This window comes from Rhincodon typus, chromosome 10 (assembly GCF_021869965.1).
Source record: "Rhincodon typus isolate 14 chromosome 10, sRhiTyp1.1, whole genome shotgun sequence".
NCBI classification, from domain to species: Eukaryota; Metazoa; Chordata; class Chondrichthyes; order Orectolobiformes; family Rhincodontidae; genus Rhincodon; species Rhincodon typus.
The window spans coordinates 44,642,160-44,660,067 of NC_063341.1; the positions used below are offsets into that span (position 1 = coordinate 44,642,160).

At 39.7% G+C, this 17,908-nt stretch overlaps 1 protein-coding gene across 1 annotated transcript in view; it reads right to left on the minus strand.

Annotated features, from left to right (window-relative positions):
- The window catches only part of orc1 (origin recognition complex, subunit 1), a 28,071-nt gene extending 10,337 nt beyond the window's left edge, over nucleotides 1–17,734 (minus strand). Inside the window, exons 1-9 of the mRNA XM_048602099.1 lie at nucleotides 17,715–17,734; nucleotides 16,340–16,464; nucleotides 15,744–15,922; nucleotides 12,415–12,859; nucleotides 11,198–11,540; nucleotides 7,583–7,690; nucleotides 6,521–6,710; nucleotides 2,331–2,437; nucleotides 1,582–1,683 (exon numbers count right to left, since the gene is read on the minus strand). Coding sequence (XP_048458056.1) covers nucleotides 1,582–1,683; nucleotides 2,331–2,437; nucleotides 6,521–6,710; nucleotides 7,583–7,690; nucleotides 11,198–11,540; nucleotides 12,415–12,859; nucleotides 15,744–15,922; nucleotides 16,340–16,464; nucleotides 17,715–17,734 — 1,619 coding nt within the window. The remainder of the gene's footprint in view (nucleotides 1–1,581; nucleotides 1,684–2,330; nucleotides 2,438–6,520; nucleotides 6,711–7,582; nucleotides 7,691–11,197; nucleotides 11,541–12,414; nucleotides 12,860–15,743; nucleotides 15,923–16,339; nucleotides 16,465–17,714) is intronic.
- Between the last annotated feature and the right edge of the window lie 174 nt (nucleotides 17,735–17,908).

Consider the following 17,908-nt stretch of genomic DNA (forward strand, 5'->3'; position numbering starts at 1 on the left):
CAAGTCACAGACCTCCATCCAGAAAAACACCCTTCCACCACCATCCTCTGCCTTCCATGGACAAGCCAATCTTAGTCCACACCATCAAGTCACCTTGCATCCCATGCATCTTAATCTTCTGAGTGAACCTACCATGAGGGACATTGTCAAAAGCCTTAATAAAATCCATGTAAACAACATCCACTGCTCTACCCTCATCAATTACCTTTGTCACCTCCTCAAAAAATTCAATCAAATCACTAAGTTAGTAATTATGCCATGCTTTTACAAATGCGCGTAAATCCTATCCTTAATAATTCTCTTCAATAGCTTCCCAACCACTCATATGAGTCTCACCAGTCTATGGTTTCCTGCATAATCCCTATTTGTGAAAAAGTGGAGGTTCATGTCAATTCAAGTGATTTTCACTGTTGAACAATGCACTCTTGTGGGAGTGAGAAAACAGTGACAACAAAAACGGATGATTTTGACATCATTACAATGCAAAATTCAGGTCAATACATTTACTTTCTTCAGCCATGAAACACATGGTCATCTCTAGCTCCGGACTGGTTGCAGTCAAACAATGTCACGGTTAATATAACTGGCACATAACCATTACAGATTATTGAAGAAGCCTCATATTGACTGCTATCTAGAACTAGGAGTCACAGTCTCAGAATACAGGGTAGGCCATTTAGCAATGCGATGAGGAAAAAATTCTTCACTCAAAGGGTAGTAAACCTTCTTTTTTCTTTATTCATTCACAGACTGAGGGCATCGCTGACTAGGCAGCATTTGTTGCCCATCCCTAATTGCCCAGAGGGCAGTTAAGAGTCAACCACATTGCTGTGGGTCTGGAGTCACATGTAGGCCAGACCAGGTAAGGATAGCAGCTTCCTTCCCTAAAGGACATTAGTGAACCAGATGGGTTTTCCAGCAATCAACAATGGATTCACAGTCATCAGTAAATTCTTAATTCCAGATATTTATTGAATTCAAATTCTACCATCTGCCATGGAACCTAATGAGTTCTCTACTACAGAAGGCAAGTCATTGAACATATTTAAGAATGGGATATAGATAATCTTTCTAAATTTGAAAGGCATTGGGGTTATGTGAAGAAAGCAAGAATATGGCACTGAGATAGAATATCAGCCATGATCATAGTGAATGACTCAATTGACCTGAAGGGCCGAACGCCCGAGTTTCGCTCCAAGTTTCTAGGTTTCTGTTTAAAACACCAGTAACTACCTTGGCTTATTCTGTATGTTTTTCCATTAATCCTTTTTCAAATTTTCTAATTTAGGTTGTCTTTCTTTTCCCATGTGCATAATTGGAAACGGTTCCTTCCCAATCATATATCAATCCCATTTTAAAAAGACAGCAAGTTGGTCGAGAATAAAAGAAGAGATTCATTCCAGCTTCACCTCTCACCCAGTAAATTTCCTCCTAGGAGGGCAGTCATCCTCTTTTCTATCAATCTTTAAATGAGTAGAATATTCAAAATGCATTGCCAAAGAGGAAAGCAACCTATTCATTAACACAATGCATCAAAAATATACTGAATAGACACTTTCAACAAGAGGAAATGTTTCATACCCTCCAGTACCATCAATCACTTTACTCTCCACAAAGTTATAGATGTCTTGAAATTCTTGCTCTCTGCAGGGTAAAGACTCTGGTAATGCAGACACATGCAATCTTAGGAAAGTAAAATAGGCAAGTCAGAAAAACTTTGGAATCACACTTCACATAATAATGCTCATAAGGAGTCAATGCAAAAAGAAGCCAAGCGTTTGTAACTGGCAAGCCACTTTTTCTTTCATTATGCTCGAATAACCTGATCATCTTAAAAAACTAACCCTCTCTCCACTTACCTAAATAATACAGAACATTAAATTTAGTTTCTGGGAAAAGACAATGAAAAATCCCAACACAACAAGTCTCACAATTTCCATTTTTTATAACAATGACTGTTAATAAGTCTTTTTAACTCCTTGATAACACGATCTCTTCAAAATGATTAATATTTGTGGAAATACATTTAGAATATAATAGTGTTAGAAACTCATCAGTCATAGGAAGACACTAAATTACACAATAACAAGTTACACTGTGCTAAGCCTTCAGTTTAAGTTCTGAGTTTTAAAAAGATTATTCTGTGGATTTAACATGTAGTCACGACAAAACTGCGTACATTTATTATTCTGAAAGTGATTAACTGATAGTAAAAATACCTTTGACAGCTCATTTTTAAGATTCTTAACTATTTAAACTTAACCAGATTCTATTTTTAGAGCAGACCTTAACCCACAATGTGTTTCAGCAAATATCCTTGCACTTAGTACCTTGCTCTGGCCTCTTCCAATATGCTCCCAGGTGTTTTAGCCTGCTGGCTCCTCAGAGGAATACTAGGAGTAGGATAGTAGGGTGTCCTTAGAGACTGTGACACAGGCTGAATATAATTTAAAACAAAAATATAAATCATACACTTTGAATAAAAGACTTTTACAGATATTGTGGTCAAAAATCTACTGCATAGCTACCAACTTGATCAATGTCAAACACATTTTATATTCCAACTACTGCATTGCAAATATAGACAATAATGTCACCTATCCCCAAATAATTTGAGGTAAGGAGGAAAAATGTTTTAAAGAGTTTTAAAGAAATGCAGTTGTTATTGGGGATAGTATTGTTAGGGGAATAGACACCGTTCTCCGTGGCCTGGAAAGAAAGTCCCAAAGGCTGTTTTGTCTACCTGGTACCTGGTTTCAAGATATCTCATCTGGGCTGCAGAGGAACTTAAAGTGGGAGGGGAACAATCTGGCCATTGTGGTCCATGTAGATACCAACGATATAGATAGAAAGAGGAAAGAGGTTCTGCTGAGGGAATATGATCTGTGAATGGCTAAATTAAAAAGCAAAAATTAGAATAAAGCAATAAAAGTTTGGATTACTACCCAAGCCACAAGTAATTATAGATGTAAACACGTGGCTCAAAGATTGGTGTGGGACAAATGGGTTGACATTGGCATCAGTAGCAGGGAAGGAGGGAGCTGTTCTGCTCGAATGGGCTCCATTGAATTATACCAGAGTCGAGGTAAATTGTCTGCTGAGATAGGTGTTCAGTTGCTTCGAAAATTAGAAAATCAAAGGTAAAGGAGAAGATAGTATTGCAAGTTAGTGATGGGTTGATTGTTATCAGAAAATAAAAGCAAGGGACAAAATGTGTGACTGTCATATTACAAGTTACACTGTGCTAAGCCTTTAGTTTAAGTTCTGAGTTTTAAAAAGATTATTCTGTGGATTTAACATGTAGTCACGACATCAACTGTTGGGAAATTCGATAACAGAAGACTTAGTGGAGGAAGGGGCTCCACAAATATCCCCATCCTCAATGATGGAAGTGCTCAACACATCAAAGCAAAATACAAGATTGAAGCATTCTAAGCAATCTTCAGCCAGAAGTGCTGGGTGGACGATCCGTCTCGGTGTCCTCCAGTGGTCGCCAGCATTACAGATACCAGTCTTCAGTCATTTTGATTCATTCTATGTAGTATCAAGAAACGGTTGGAGACACTAGATACTGCAAAGGGTATTGGCCCTAACAACATTCCAGAAATAGTATTGAAAACCTGTGCTCCAGCACTTGCTGCTGCTCCCCTAGCCAAGTTGTTCCAGCGCAGTTATAACAGTTGCATCTACCTGACAATGTAGACATTTTCCCAGGTATGTCCTGTACATAAAAAGCAGAACAAATCCAACCTGACCAGTTACTGCTTCATGAGTCTACTCTCAATGATTTAAGGTGTCATCAACAGTGCTTTCAAAGAGCATCTGCTTAATGCTGCCCAATTTGGGTTCCGCCAGGACCACTCAGTTCCTAATCTCATTACAGCCTTGGTTCAAACATGGACAAAAGAGTCGAATTCCAGAGGTGAATGTGGCATCAAGGAGCCCTAACAAAACTGGAATCAATGGTTATCAGGGGGCAAACTCTCTGCTGGTTGGAGTCATACTTAACAGATAGGAAGTTGGCTGTCGTTGTTGGCGGTTAGTCATCTCAGCTCCAGGACAGCTCAGGAGGAGTTCCTTAGGGTGGTGTCCTCGGCCCAACCATCTTCAGTTGCTTCATCAATGACCTTCCCTCCAACATAAAGTCAGAAGGTCACAATGTTCAGCACCGTTCACGACTCTTCAGATACTGAAGCAGTCTTTGTTCGAACTTAACAAGATCTGCTTAATATTCAGGCTTGGGCTGACAAGTGGCAAGTAACATTCATGGCAAACAAATGCTCGGCTATAATCATCTCCATTAAGAGACAATCTAACCAGCACACCTTGACATTCAATGGCATAACCATCGTTGAATCCCCTATCAACATCCTGGGGGTTATCACTGACCAGAAACTCAACTTCACTCACCACATGCGGCTACAAGGGCAGGCCAGAGGCTAGGAATTCTGTGACAAGTAACTCACCTCCTGACGCCCCAAAGTCTGTTCACTATCTACAATGCCCAAGTCAAATGTGTGATGAAATACTCACTCTGTACTTGGATCAATGCAGCTCCAACACTCAACAAGTTTGACAGCATCCATGACAAAGTGGTCTGCTTGATTGGCACCACATCCACAAGCATGCACACCCTCCATCACCCACTGCTTTGTGGGTCAACCTAGAGCATGAGGACTGCAGCGGTTAAGGCGGCAGCTCACCACCATCTTTTCAATGGAAACTAGGAATAGGCAATAAATACTGGCCAGCCGGCAATGCGTATGTTCCATAAGTGTTTAAAAGCAAATTAAAGGCTTCACACAAAGTATTTGGAATAAGGTGAACAAACGGATAGCGAACTTAAATTCTGTTTTATTCACTCATGGAACATGGGTGTCATTGACTGGACCAGCATTTATTGCCTTTCCTTCGTTGTCCTTGAGAAGATGGTGAATATAATCTCATAGCCATTATGGAAACATGGTTACAAGAAGATCAAAAGTGGGAATTTAGCATTCAAGGATATTTGACCTTTCAGAAAGATGGAGGGATAGAAAATTTGGTGGGGTAGCACTGTTACTCGGAGTTGAAATTATGACAGTTGTGGAAGATTGTCTAATCTTGGATGATGTCGAGTCCATTGTGGCAGAGGTTAAAAAACAAGAAGAGAAAGAAGACACTGGTAGTAATGTACAAACCTCAAACAGTAGCTGATCTGTGGGAAAGGCTATAAATGAATAAATAGTAGGAGCACATGAAAAGAATAGAGCATTAATTATAGGTGAGTTTAATCTTCACATTGACTGGGTAATCAAATTGGAACGGGTAGCTACGACAACAAATTCACAGAATTTATTACGGATAGTTTACTGGAGCAATGTTTCATGAAGCCAACCGGAAAACAGGCTATGCTGGACCTGGTAATGGATACTGAATCAGGTTTAATAAATGACCTTAAGAGTTAAAGATCCCCTAAGAAGCAGAGACTATAACATGATAGATTTTAATATTCAGTTCGAGAGTGAAAAATGTGGGTCAGAAACAACAGTGTTTAACTTAAACAAAGGCAGTTACAATGAAATGAAGATAAAGTTAATTGGGCGGACAGATAAGCAGTAATGAGTGTAAGCAAGCAGTGGTAGACATTTAAAGAAGTGACTCTCAGTAAACTCACATCCCAGTAAAGAGGAAAAATTCTAAGAGAGGGATAAACCACCCATGACTAACCAAGTAACTGAAGGAGATTATTAAGTTGAAGGAAAGAACACATATAAAGGGGCAAAAGTCAGCGATACTCCTGAAGACTGAGATAAATTCTAAATCCAGTAAAGGAGGGCTAAAAAGATAATAAAGACAGAGAAAATAAACTACGAGGACAATCTAACGAGGAATATAAAAACTGACAATACGAGCTTCTTTGAACATAAGAAGGAACAGACAGGTCAAAGTGAACATAGGCCCCTTAGAAAATAAATCTGGGAAGACAGTTATGGGGAACAAAGAAATGGCAGAGGAGTTAAACAAACATTTGCAACAGGCTTTACAGTGGAAGATACTTCGAACGTCCCATTAATACTAAAGAGTATGGGGGAGGAATTGAGTACCATCACCATCACCAGAGAAATAGTATTAGACAAAATAATGGGGGTAAACACAGAAAAATCCCCTGGCCCTGATGGCTGGCTCCTAGGATCCTAAAAGAAGTAGCTAACAGAGATAGTGGATGCATTGGTTCCTGTTTTCCAAAAATCCTTCGATTCTAGAGCATTCCGAGAGCATTGGAAACTGCCAACATTGCACCGCTTTTCAAAAATGGCGGGAGGCAAAAAGTGGGTCACTATCGGCCAATTAGCTGAACATCTATTGTTGGAAAAGCCATGATCCTATTGAATGGTGGAGCAGGCTCGAGGGGCAAAACCCCTGATAATATTTCTTACAGCCTTGAAGCCTTACTTAATTGGTTTGCAAATAATACCACTATAGACAAAATAAATTTGCTGTTGTCTGCTAGTATCAAGGATTTTCACTACTGACATACCATTTTGCTTGGAGTTTTTCTCGACTTCTTTGCTGTGGCATTCGGTGTTTTAGAAACAACCCTCTTTGTTGATTTCTTACTGTACTGTACACCATCCTCTGCCTCCTCATTCTCACTGCTGTTTTCACTCCTTTCTTCTTGGTCAGGAAGGAATTCATTTTCATCAGACACTTCGTTATCCTGATCATTTCTTAATTAAAGTCAAGATTTATGCTTAGAAATAATAGTGTAGGAATCAAACCACAACAAAGTTTACATTAGTGTTGGGTAGTTAAAAATTGATAAGTATAAAGGAATTTATTTCAGTCAGCACGAGTTTTAAATTAAGAGCAAGTGTACCTTCAAATGCTAACTGGATAAATGCGCTGTATATGATGATATATGGAGATATACAGACTATGTTTTTATTATGGCCTGTGCTGAGTTAGTAAACAGATACTGACACTCAACATCTGAATTTAAAGGATGGACATATTGCTGGGTACCAGAGAGCTGCAGAAATGCACATCATACGTTTCATCAATATCTTCAGCACAGAGTTAGATAATTAGAGAAGAACAAAAAACTATAAACAGAATTTTACAGCTGCAAAAATTCATCTAGAAGCATTACTACAATTAATATGAGAGTGTAAGATTTTGAATGCAAAGATTTATGTAAACATGCAGAAAAAGTGATAAAAATTGAAAGCATAAATTTTCACAAGACAAACTCCTCTCACCCAAGGCATCACCTTCCCCACTTCCATTCATGTATGTTGTTCTACATTATGGGCCTTCCTCATTAAAACTGATTACTAGTACAATCTCTTAATTCATAATGAAAGACTGTCATGACATTTAAATTTCAGGCATTCACAATCAAACAACTGGCTTTAATACTATGACTGTATAATAAAAGAAATGAATCACAATGTAATGCAATTTATTAAAACTTGAAAAATGAACTTCAATCCAAAATACAAGACACCACAGTTTCTACCAACTGTGTGCAGCATAAAACCAGAGATTCCTTTGCATGAAAGGAGAAAAAGAAACAATATTAATAATGGCAAAACCTTACTTTAAGTACTGTTTCAGAACAGCTAAACAGCTCTGTGCAGACTTTCTTCGAGACCTTGGAGTCTCAGTGATATTCTCTATCTTACTTTCATTTTCCTTTCTCTTTGGCCTAAAATGATTAAATTAGACAAATTAGAAACTGCTCAATTCATCAAAAAGTGTGGGCAATTACACAAGGCCAATTAAAAAAAAAAGATGGGATAGGTTTTGTACCAAAGCTTTCCTTAAACCTTTAACTTAATACTGATCTATTTGAATTTCCAGAAGATGTTTGACAAAATGCTGCACAGTAGGCTGCTAAACTAGATAAGAGCCCACAGGTTAGGGGTAAGGTACTGGCATGGATAGAGGATTGGCTGACTGGCAGAAAGCAGAGAGTAGGGATAAAAGGGGTCTTTTTTAGGATGGCAGCCAGTGACTAGTTGAGTTCCACAGGGGTCAGTGTTGGGACCACAACTATTCATGTTATTCATTAATGATGTGGACGAAGGAACTAAGGGCATTGTTACTAAGTTTGCCAGTGACAAAAAAATAGGAGGAGGGATAGCAAGAACTGAGGATGCTGGAGATAGAGATAACAAAGTGTAGAGCTGGAGGAACACGGCAGGCCAGAGGAACTGGAAAGCTGACATTTCAGGTCGGGACCCGAATCAGAATCAGGAGTCAGAAATGAAGAATGGTCCTGACCTGAAATGTCAGCTTTCCTGTTCCCTTGATGCTGCCTGGCCTGCTGTGATCCTCCAGCTCCACACCTTGTTATCTATTATTTAAGATAGGAGGAGAAAGTGGAGAGGGTGCAGAAGGACTTGGACAAGGTAGACGAGCCGGCAAAGAAGTGGCAGATAGAATACAATGTGAGGTTATGTACTTTGGCAAGAATAGAGGCATAGAACATTCTCTGAATGGGGAAAGACTTCAGAAATCTGAAGTACAAAGGGACTTAGGAGTTCTAGTTCAGATTCTCTTAAGGTGCAGTTGCAGTTAGGAAAGAAAATGCAATGTTAGCATTCCTTTCAAGAAGGCTAGAATACAAGAGCAGAAATGTACTGCTGAGGCTGGAGAAGACTCCGGTCAGACCGCATTTGGAATAATCTGAGCAGTTCTAGGCGCTATATCTAAGGAAGGATGTGCTAGCATTGGAGAAGGTCCAGAGGTGGTTTATAGGAATGATTCCATGGATGAAGTGCTCGTTATACAAGGTGTGGTTGAGGACTTTGGGTTTGTTCTCAGTGGAGCTGAAAGGCAGGGAAGATCTCTCCTTGAATCTTACAGAATAATGAGAGGCCTGGATAGAGTGGACATGGAGAAGATATTTCCACTGGTGGGAGAGACTGGAACTCAAGGGCATAGCCTCAGAGTGAAGGTGTGACCCTTCAGAACTGAGATAAGGGGGAAATTTCTTCAGCCAGAGAGTGGTTAATCTGTGGAATTCATTGTCACAGATGACTGTAGAAGCCAAGTCATTGCGTGTATTTAAGATAGAGATAGACAGGTTTTTGACTAGTAAAGGGATCCAGGGTAGGCAGGAGAATGCAGTTGAGAAACAGATCAGCCTTGATCAAATGGCAGAGCAGACTCGATGGACCAAATAGCCAAATCTGCTCCTACATTTTATGGTCTTGAACATACATGGTCGTAGATAGAGGTTTCTTCCAAAACTTGCCCAGAAAGTACATTTACATACATATTTTAGTAACCATTTTACATACAGAAAATTTCTGTCTCTGGAAATAATTGAGGAGAATGGCATAAAATACATTAAAGAAGGCTAATTAAGTACCCAGGGAGAAAGGGACAGAAGGACATGGAAGTTGGGATCATGAAGTCGAGGCAGGAGGAGGCTCATATGAAGTATCAACACCGACTTGGACCATTTAGGAGAGATGGTTTGTTTCTGGGTTCTTAAATCTAGGTAACGTGCATACATTGTACATGCACACATATGAAGTTAACATAAACATTTTGATTCTCCCGTGCTTGTAATTAGATTGCCTAGAGACATCCAGGCTTCATGGCATAACTGCTGCACTCAGGAGGAATGTAGGTCAGGTGTTAGGAGTCATATTTCTTGGAATTACTTCTCTACCATCAAGAAGGAATCTCAGAATGCTTGGTATTTTCCAGGCTATAGAGAGAAGGCTGCATGACAATATCTTCCACATAGAAATAGAAAGTACAGCACAGTACAGGCCCTTCAGCCCATGATGTTGTGCTGACCTATTATCCTACTCTAAGATCAAAGCTAACCTGCATACCCTACATTTTACTATCATCCATGTGCCTATGCAAAAGTCGCTTGAATGTCCCTAATGTATGATTCCACTACCACCGCCGGCAGCGCATTCCACGCACCCACCACTCTCTGTGTAAAGAACCTAGCTTTGACATCTCCCCTATACCTTCCTCCAACCATCTTAAAATTATGTTCCCTCGTAACATTCATTCCCGCCCTGGGAAAAAGTCTCCAGCTATCCACTCTATCTATGCCTCTCATCATCTTGTACACCTCTATCAAGTCACCTCTCATCTTCTTCGCTCCAGTGAGAAATGCCCTCAACCTTTCCTCATAAGATCTGCCCTCCAGTCCAGGCAGCATCCTGGTAAATCATGTTTTAACTTAGATGATTATGTGGAGTGTGGGGGGAGCTGGCGCATTTTCCTCAGTTGCTTAGGCAGCCTGTAATTCCTCATTGCTTTATTCGTGGCAATGCCTGAGCTAATCACAGCTGACTTGTCAACGAATCAGCATCATTTTTGTCCAGTAGCGTAGATTGTGTTGACTGTTTGAAATTTGCCATTCTTGCATTAGTCCTGATGAGTGCAAGAAGAAAAGCTTTGGCAACATGTTTCTCTACAGTAAAATTCAAATACTTTTTCTAAGACAATAACTAAAACTCTACAGGTATCTAGCCATGGCTTGAATGGTGGTTGAAGCCATTCCAATACTACACCCTCTGTGCTTTTTAAAAAATAGCTTGATTAATACAGGAAAGTGACCACTGCCATAACAAGAGAAAGTACAAATTGGATGCAAAGTTGGCTTTGAGGCAGTTGCCACCAGACCTGCTAAGTCCAGCAAACATTTTATTAACTGACACCAATGGGACCAGGAATGTGCCAGTTGATCAAATACTCTTATTTTAATCACTTGCGGGATGTGGACATCACTGAACCCGTACTGTCTATAACCATTCTGAATTATTGGTTCTACATATAGCATATCTGATCATTTACTTCCTTCTACTTAGTGCTTAATTCACCTACCTCTGGGACTTAAAGACACGCTGTCGAAATTACTGGTTGCAACTATTTTCTACCTCTCCATTCTCTTTTCATCTATCCACTTCATTCCACAAAATTGAATGTAGTTTCTCTGCCTCTCATATCTCAAAAGAAATTGCATTTCTAACTTTCTCCCTGTTATAAGAGTTCATTGATCTGAAACATTAATAGTCTCTCCTCTATGCTGCCTGATTTCCAGCATTTTCAGTTTTCATTATCATACTATATGCTTCATAAGCTGGCATATCAATGTAGCAATAAACTATTTTTCCCCTCCTCTACCTAAGAAATGAAAAGTGTGCCACTGAAAAGGTTAAAACATTGCTCAACTTACTTCTGAAAATCAGTTATTTCGCCATTCTTTCGGCACTGGCTTGAAAAGACTTGTTGCTTAATTTTTGGATTGACGTGAATAGGTGTCAAGTTCAAAGTGGGAAATTTATTGTTCACCTCGTCTTCAATCAGTTTAACAGGACAGATGGTATAATTTCTAGGTGACTCATCTTGCAACTTCTTACTGGGTGAAAAAGCATCATCTGAAATGCCAGTTAAATCTTCTGTGTCTTTCATAGTCGCAGATTCCATCAGCTGAGACACTTTTGCAGAAAAAGTATCCCCATCACCATCCTCATCTAACAATTCTGATAAAATATTTCTTAGCTTACTCTCATTAAAATCTGCAAATGGAAAGAAGTATTTTTAAATCATTAAGTCAAGAATCACAAATACCTAAGTACATAAAGGGCATTCTAAATCAAGAAAAATAAAATGTTTTCTGCAGCACTGTCGCCAGTTAAAAAGCCTCAACGAAACTAAGCCGATTCTGCATCTAGAATCAGCAGGCACAACTACTAAGATAACATGTCCCAATGTTTGAATGGCCTTCATAAATAAGGTGAAAATTTATAAGATGAGGGGAAAATTTAGCACCCATGTCTCGCAGCTGTCCACAAAGAGTTCCATAACCATGCCTGCTGGGATTACATACAGGCAGTCCAGAAAGTCTATAAGTGTCCCTGTATTTTAGTTTGATACAGCTGCATTGAGTATTTTACAAAATCAGTATACAGGTTACATGTTCTCTTCCACAAATGACAGGTGATGCTGGATCAATTGTTAATTTTAAATCTGAGATCGTTTTTTTTGTTAAGCAAAGGTATTGCCAAAGGCAAGTATATAGAGTTGGGACACAGATCAGCCATGATCTCACTGAATGGTTGGAACAGTCTTGAGGGGCTAAATGGACTACCTCTGTTCCTTGCCTATCATCAAACAGATGTGATGACAAGATTGAAATCACAACTACAGCCTCCATGTGTGCAAAACAGCAACTGAAATCCTATAACAGGGAGAATCCCTAGTTTAAAAAGAGAAATCTCAAGGCCTCAATATCATGATTGCCTACAGCCTGTGATATATTTTAAGTTCAGAATTCAGCATCCCCTCCAAAGTAATTATCCATTCTATTTCAGTATATTTCCTCTAGGCATTATGCATTCTTGATGCACAAAGCACATCAAAAATTAGGTGCAAACTGAGCCACTCACTTACCAGAAAGAGAAAGCTTCCTCCTAACTTTTGAACTGCTGCTCTCCACATTTGTGATTTCTGTACTCCGCTTCCTATCATTGCAATTTTTCTGACCAGAGCAATTAGATTTTCCCTCATTCACTCTGGAAGCACCATGTTTGGAATTGTGGTTAATAACATTTCTGCTTAATGTTCCATCTCCACTGACAATACTGTAAACCTCTGAGTCACACCAGTCCCCAACAACAGCATGCTGCTTTGGAACAGAATTCTGACGAGACACCTTCTGTACCCTCCGGGGTAATGAATCCAAATTTTTATGGTGATTATTAGTTTTCTTTACGGAAAAGGTATTTTTAGGTAGCACATTAAAACTTTTTCCATCCCAGTTTAATTTAACAAACAGAGAGTCATCATCACCAGCTTCAATGGAAGGAAATGGTTCCTCGGGATCAATCTGGAAAACCTAAAATAAGAAGTTTAGATGTTATAAAGAAGGGTTAGAACTTGTGTAAAACATTTTTCAATGCTGTTTATGAATATTTAGTACCAATGACCAACTGTAGCAAGACCAAGTATGGGTTTTTAGCAAAAACAAACTGGACATTACCAGCTCAGATCTATATGAGATTTTCAATTCAAAAGAACTAAATTTTTAAAACTTGGATTCATAATGTTTTCAGTTCAGTGCCCAAAAAAATGAATGTAATGTGCTGTTTTGAATGGTCAGGTCCAAGGTACCTGAATATTGTCCATTTGGCTCCATTCTCAGAGTCTGCAAGATGCACAGGTGCCAATCTAATACAACATGGCAAATAGCTGATTTCCACTGGAAATGTGAACACAGCCTGCTGACCACATTGACCACATATCAACAGGCCAGTCAGTTTGAGGAAAGGTGCAACTGAATTTCTAGATCAATGCCTCAAATTCATGTTCTTCATTTTTCACCTGTCCTTGCGCTGCACAATTTCCACTTTCAATTTTCTGAACAATTTTGCAGATTAACTCTTTACAAAAAGAATGGATTCGTTTGCATTCTCAAATGTACCTGTCTTGCACAATCATGTTTATAATTCTACATTAAGCAATTCCCAAACTGACTGCATAGATTATAGCTAAAACCACATTTTACTTGACCACAACTAAGTGTCTAACAGCACTGATTTATCTTTTGATGCCTAAATGCATCCATACCCACTCCACCTCCTTGGGGCCTCTACAGATACACAACATCTTCAAACGGTCACATCACTGCATAGATGCTAGGAAAGCATGATTTTATTGCTCCTTATTCACCCGTTTCAAGACACTTTGAAATTCCAAGTGCACGGAGCTCACAGAATGTTCACATTTCCAAAAAGAGGCCAGCCATGACAGAGATTTATAATTTAATACCTTAAACTCAATACTGAAGGGAGCTCCAGAGCAGATCAGAAATCAAGAATGGGCCACTTTTTACGATACCAAACATGTAGGTGAAAAGTAATAAATTCATTCCAAATTTGTATCGTGCTTCATTAAGACTTAGAAACAAAAACAAAAGCAGTTTTTTTAAAATGAACTCACAAGATGTGGGCATTATTGAATAGGCCAGCATTTGTTGCCCATCCCTAATTATCCAGAGGCCAATTAAGAGTCAATCACATTGCCATAGGTCTGGAGTCACATGTAGGCCAGACCAGGTAAGGATGACTGTTTCCTTCCTTAAAGGACGTCAGTGAACCAGATGAGTTTTTCCTGACAATCAACAATGGCATCATAGTTATCATTATTCTCTTAATTCCAGATTTTTATTAAATTCAAATTCCACCACCTCCCATAGCAGGATTCAAATCCAGGTCTCCAGTACATTACCTGGGGATTTTGGATTATTAGTCTAGCGATAATACCACTAGGCCATAACCTCCCCATGTCACTTCAGGATTAATTAATCCAATTTTCAAATCATTGAGAAAATTCTAAACACAGCTTGTAAAGAAAGTGATTGGAGAAAAGAAAATAATTTTGCATGGCTTCTCAAAGGTTGCTGATGATCACTTCACGTGAAATTAAATGAAATTAAATTAAAACACAAATCTTCTAATTTGTGGATTAAAATTACCATAAAAACTGCTAATTTGTCTAAAATCCATTCACTTCACTCATGTCATCAGGGATGGAACCTTTGCCATTCTTATTTGATCAGGCTTGCATTACAAGGCAATTTTATTACTTTTCAGGGCATCTAGCAATAGGTAATAAATGTATCCCAAAAAGAAAATAAGTTCTGGTCCAAGCTACGTCTTTATTACAACCTAACAGAGTAATGCAGATGGCAGTGCTACCAATCCTTCCTGCTTAGACTGCAATAACGTGAAGATAGCTCAGTTCTATTTTCAATATACAATAATAGCAGAGTGAAATCTGTAGAAATCCTGTACTTCATTCTTCCACTTCTCCAGCATGCAGAATTTAGCCTACTCACAGAACTATTGACCAAGCTGCAACAACGAACAAGAGAAATAGTTAATCAAAACTAAGAAGTTTCCCTTTCATCTTTATAAAACTGAAAATAATGGGAAGAATGATCAGGATAGCAATCTGGGCTACTTTTAATTGAATATCCTTAACTGAATGGTCTGAACCTTTTCCACCACCCTTGGGTGACTGTCTGTGTGGAGCTTGCACATTCTCCTCGTGTCTGCGTGGGTTTCCTCCGGGCGCTCCGGTTTCCTCCCACGGTCCAAAGATGTGCAGGTTGGGTGGATTGGCCATGCTAAATTGCCCATCGTGATCAGGGTGGGTTACAGGGGGATAGGTCTGGGTGGAATGCTCGAGGTTCAGTGCGGACTTGTTGGGGCCATACGGCCTGTTTCTACACTGTAGGGATTCTACGATCTATATATCTACCATATCTGTACTGACAGTCCATGATTATACCAGTGAACAAAATTGTTCAAGGAATCGTTCAATTCTAGTTTCAGTTTCCAAAAGCTTTCATGACATTTCTTCTGCCTTACAAGATATATATTCCATAATAAAGCATATTGATAACGTTCAGCACACATAATAGTCACAAGTATATAACAGGCAGATAGTTCATGAACAGCAAGATCCCACAAGCAGCAATGACATAATTTTTTAAAAATCAACTTGTTCAGATGTGCTGAGCTTTCTGGGTCAGACATAGGGGCATTACCATTGCACCACAAGAGCCTGAAGCAGCAACGATATAAACTTATATAATGCCGTGGATAAAGACAATGATACCTGGAGTAAATACTATATCCAAAAGCCCAGCATGTCTGACAACGTGACACTGTATTTAAAATGTCAGCCTCGATTAGGTTACCATACTCAAGCCTTACTTTTACAGTCTTAATCAGGGTCTCTGCACTGATACAATCGTCACAATTAGGGACTTCATACAAGAAGACCTCCCTAGGGTGGGCCTCTCTTCCCAACAGTTTCTGTTTTGGTTTTGGTATTTCCTCAATACGAGTAAACCACTGAACCACTGCAGTCTTGGTGGGATGTTGTTGGGTACCTGGGGAGAAAAGATAAGCCAGCAAAAATTAAAAGTGATATGGAAAACAAACAGGCATGCTTCAAAAATAGAGGGATCAGACTGTACAGAGTTCAAATTAACTGATCTTCAGCACAATCCAAAGTTGAATTCTTATTTGCACAGACATTCTTTTGCTTGTGCTCTAAATGGAATCTTTCCTGGTATAGCTACACACAGCTCTTGGTTGACCACAGTAAAAAGCAAGGACAGTGCTCCAATATGGATTTAGATAGCCAAAGGCAACAAACATACATTGATAATTCACGAACCCATCATTTGCGACATTACTAATATTTGTGTAAATCATGCATATTTCCTGTAATGCAACACAACTTTCAGTTCACTATAAACATTCAAAGCAGAAGCAATGATGAGGTTATATAGAACAGTCCTTACCATCCTCAACTAACTTTAGCAATTTAGCCACATATGGTTGATCCTCATCTTCACTTTTGATTAAAACAAAATCATCAATGTTGATGCAATGTTTGGAAATTCCTTCACATTCTACCTGGATACCTCTAAAGAAAAAAAAAGGAATTTTTACAAATATGAAGCATAGTGAAATACCTTGCGCGTTTCTCAACAATTAACACACAGAAATTGTACAAGGAAAGCATTTGCAGCAATTGTTTCTCTGCAAGATGCTGACAGGATTACATGACAATTACACCTTCAATGAATAAAGAGCAAACTTATGTTTAACATTTAACAATTACAAATTCTCATATTTGACACAATTCTACTGCTTTATTATCTTCCTGCACCTGCAAACAACTATAGGGAAACCAATAGAGCAACACTCCATTCAAATAGAAATTATGCAATTTCTCACGTAATGAATTCAGATAATTTTAGGAAAGGGAGGAAAAATAATTAAATAAAAACCAGAGTGAAAGTGGAAAAGCACCCTGGCAATTTTGGAATACATTATACAATTAAAATGCAGGCAAAGGGGTCAGTCATGGCTCTGTCAATAGCATTTTATCACAAAGTCAGAAGTCACAAGACACCAGGTTATAGTCCAACAGGTTTATTTGCATTTATAAACTTTCAGAGCACTGCTCCTTTGTCAGGCAAAGCGACGAAGGAGCAGCGCTCTGAAAACTTAAGCTTAAGCTTTTGGGCAATAACCTGGTGTCATGTGAATTCTGACATTGTCTACCCCTGTCCAAAACCTGCACGCCAGTCAGATGACTGTGTTCAACTCCAAAGACTTGAACACAAAATTGTGGTTGTCATTCCCAGGCAGCACTGAGGACCTCCGTACTAGGTTAAAAGTCACACAACACCAGGTTATAGCCCAACAGGTTTATCTGAAAACACAGGCTTTCAGAGCTTCGCTTCTTCTTCAGGTGTTAATGAGAGAGGTGGTATCAGACACAGAATTTATAAGTAAAAGATTAAAGGGCCACGCCACTGATGAGGATGTATTAAATAAACATGAGATGCTGTTAAATCTTTAATCAGTTAAAAGGTTTTAAATGACATATACACACATGCTCTCACTCGCACACACTCACAAACTTGTCGTCTCTCCCCAGCCACTCACACACACTCTCCCTCTCTCCCGCCCCCCCCACGGTCTCTCTCACACACACGCTCGCTGACTCTCTCTCTCCCGCCCCCACTCTCACACACACACTCACTGACTCTCTCTCTCGCGCCCCTACTCTCTCACGCACACTCTCTTGCGCCCCCCCACCCTCTCTCTCTCTCACACCCACACTCTCCGGCCCCAAGTCTCGCCCACCCGCCCCCACTCTCTCACGCCCTCTCTCCCGCACCCATTCTCTCACTCTCCTGTCCCCACTCTCTCGCGCCCCCACACTCTCACTCTCGCGCCCCCACACACTCTCTCTCGCGCCCCCACACACTCTTTCTCTCATGCCCCCCCACTCCCTCTCTCTCGCGCCCCCACTCTCTCCCTCACTCGCGCGCCCCCACTCTCTCCCTCACTCGCGC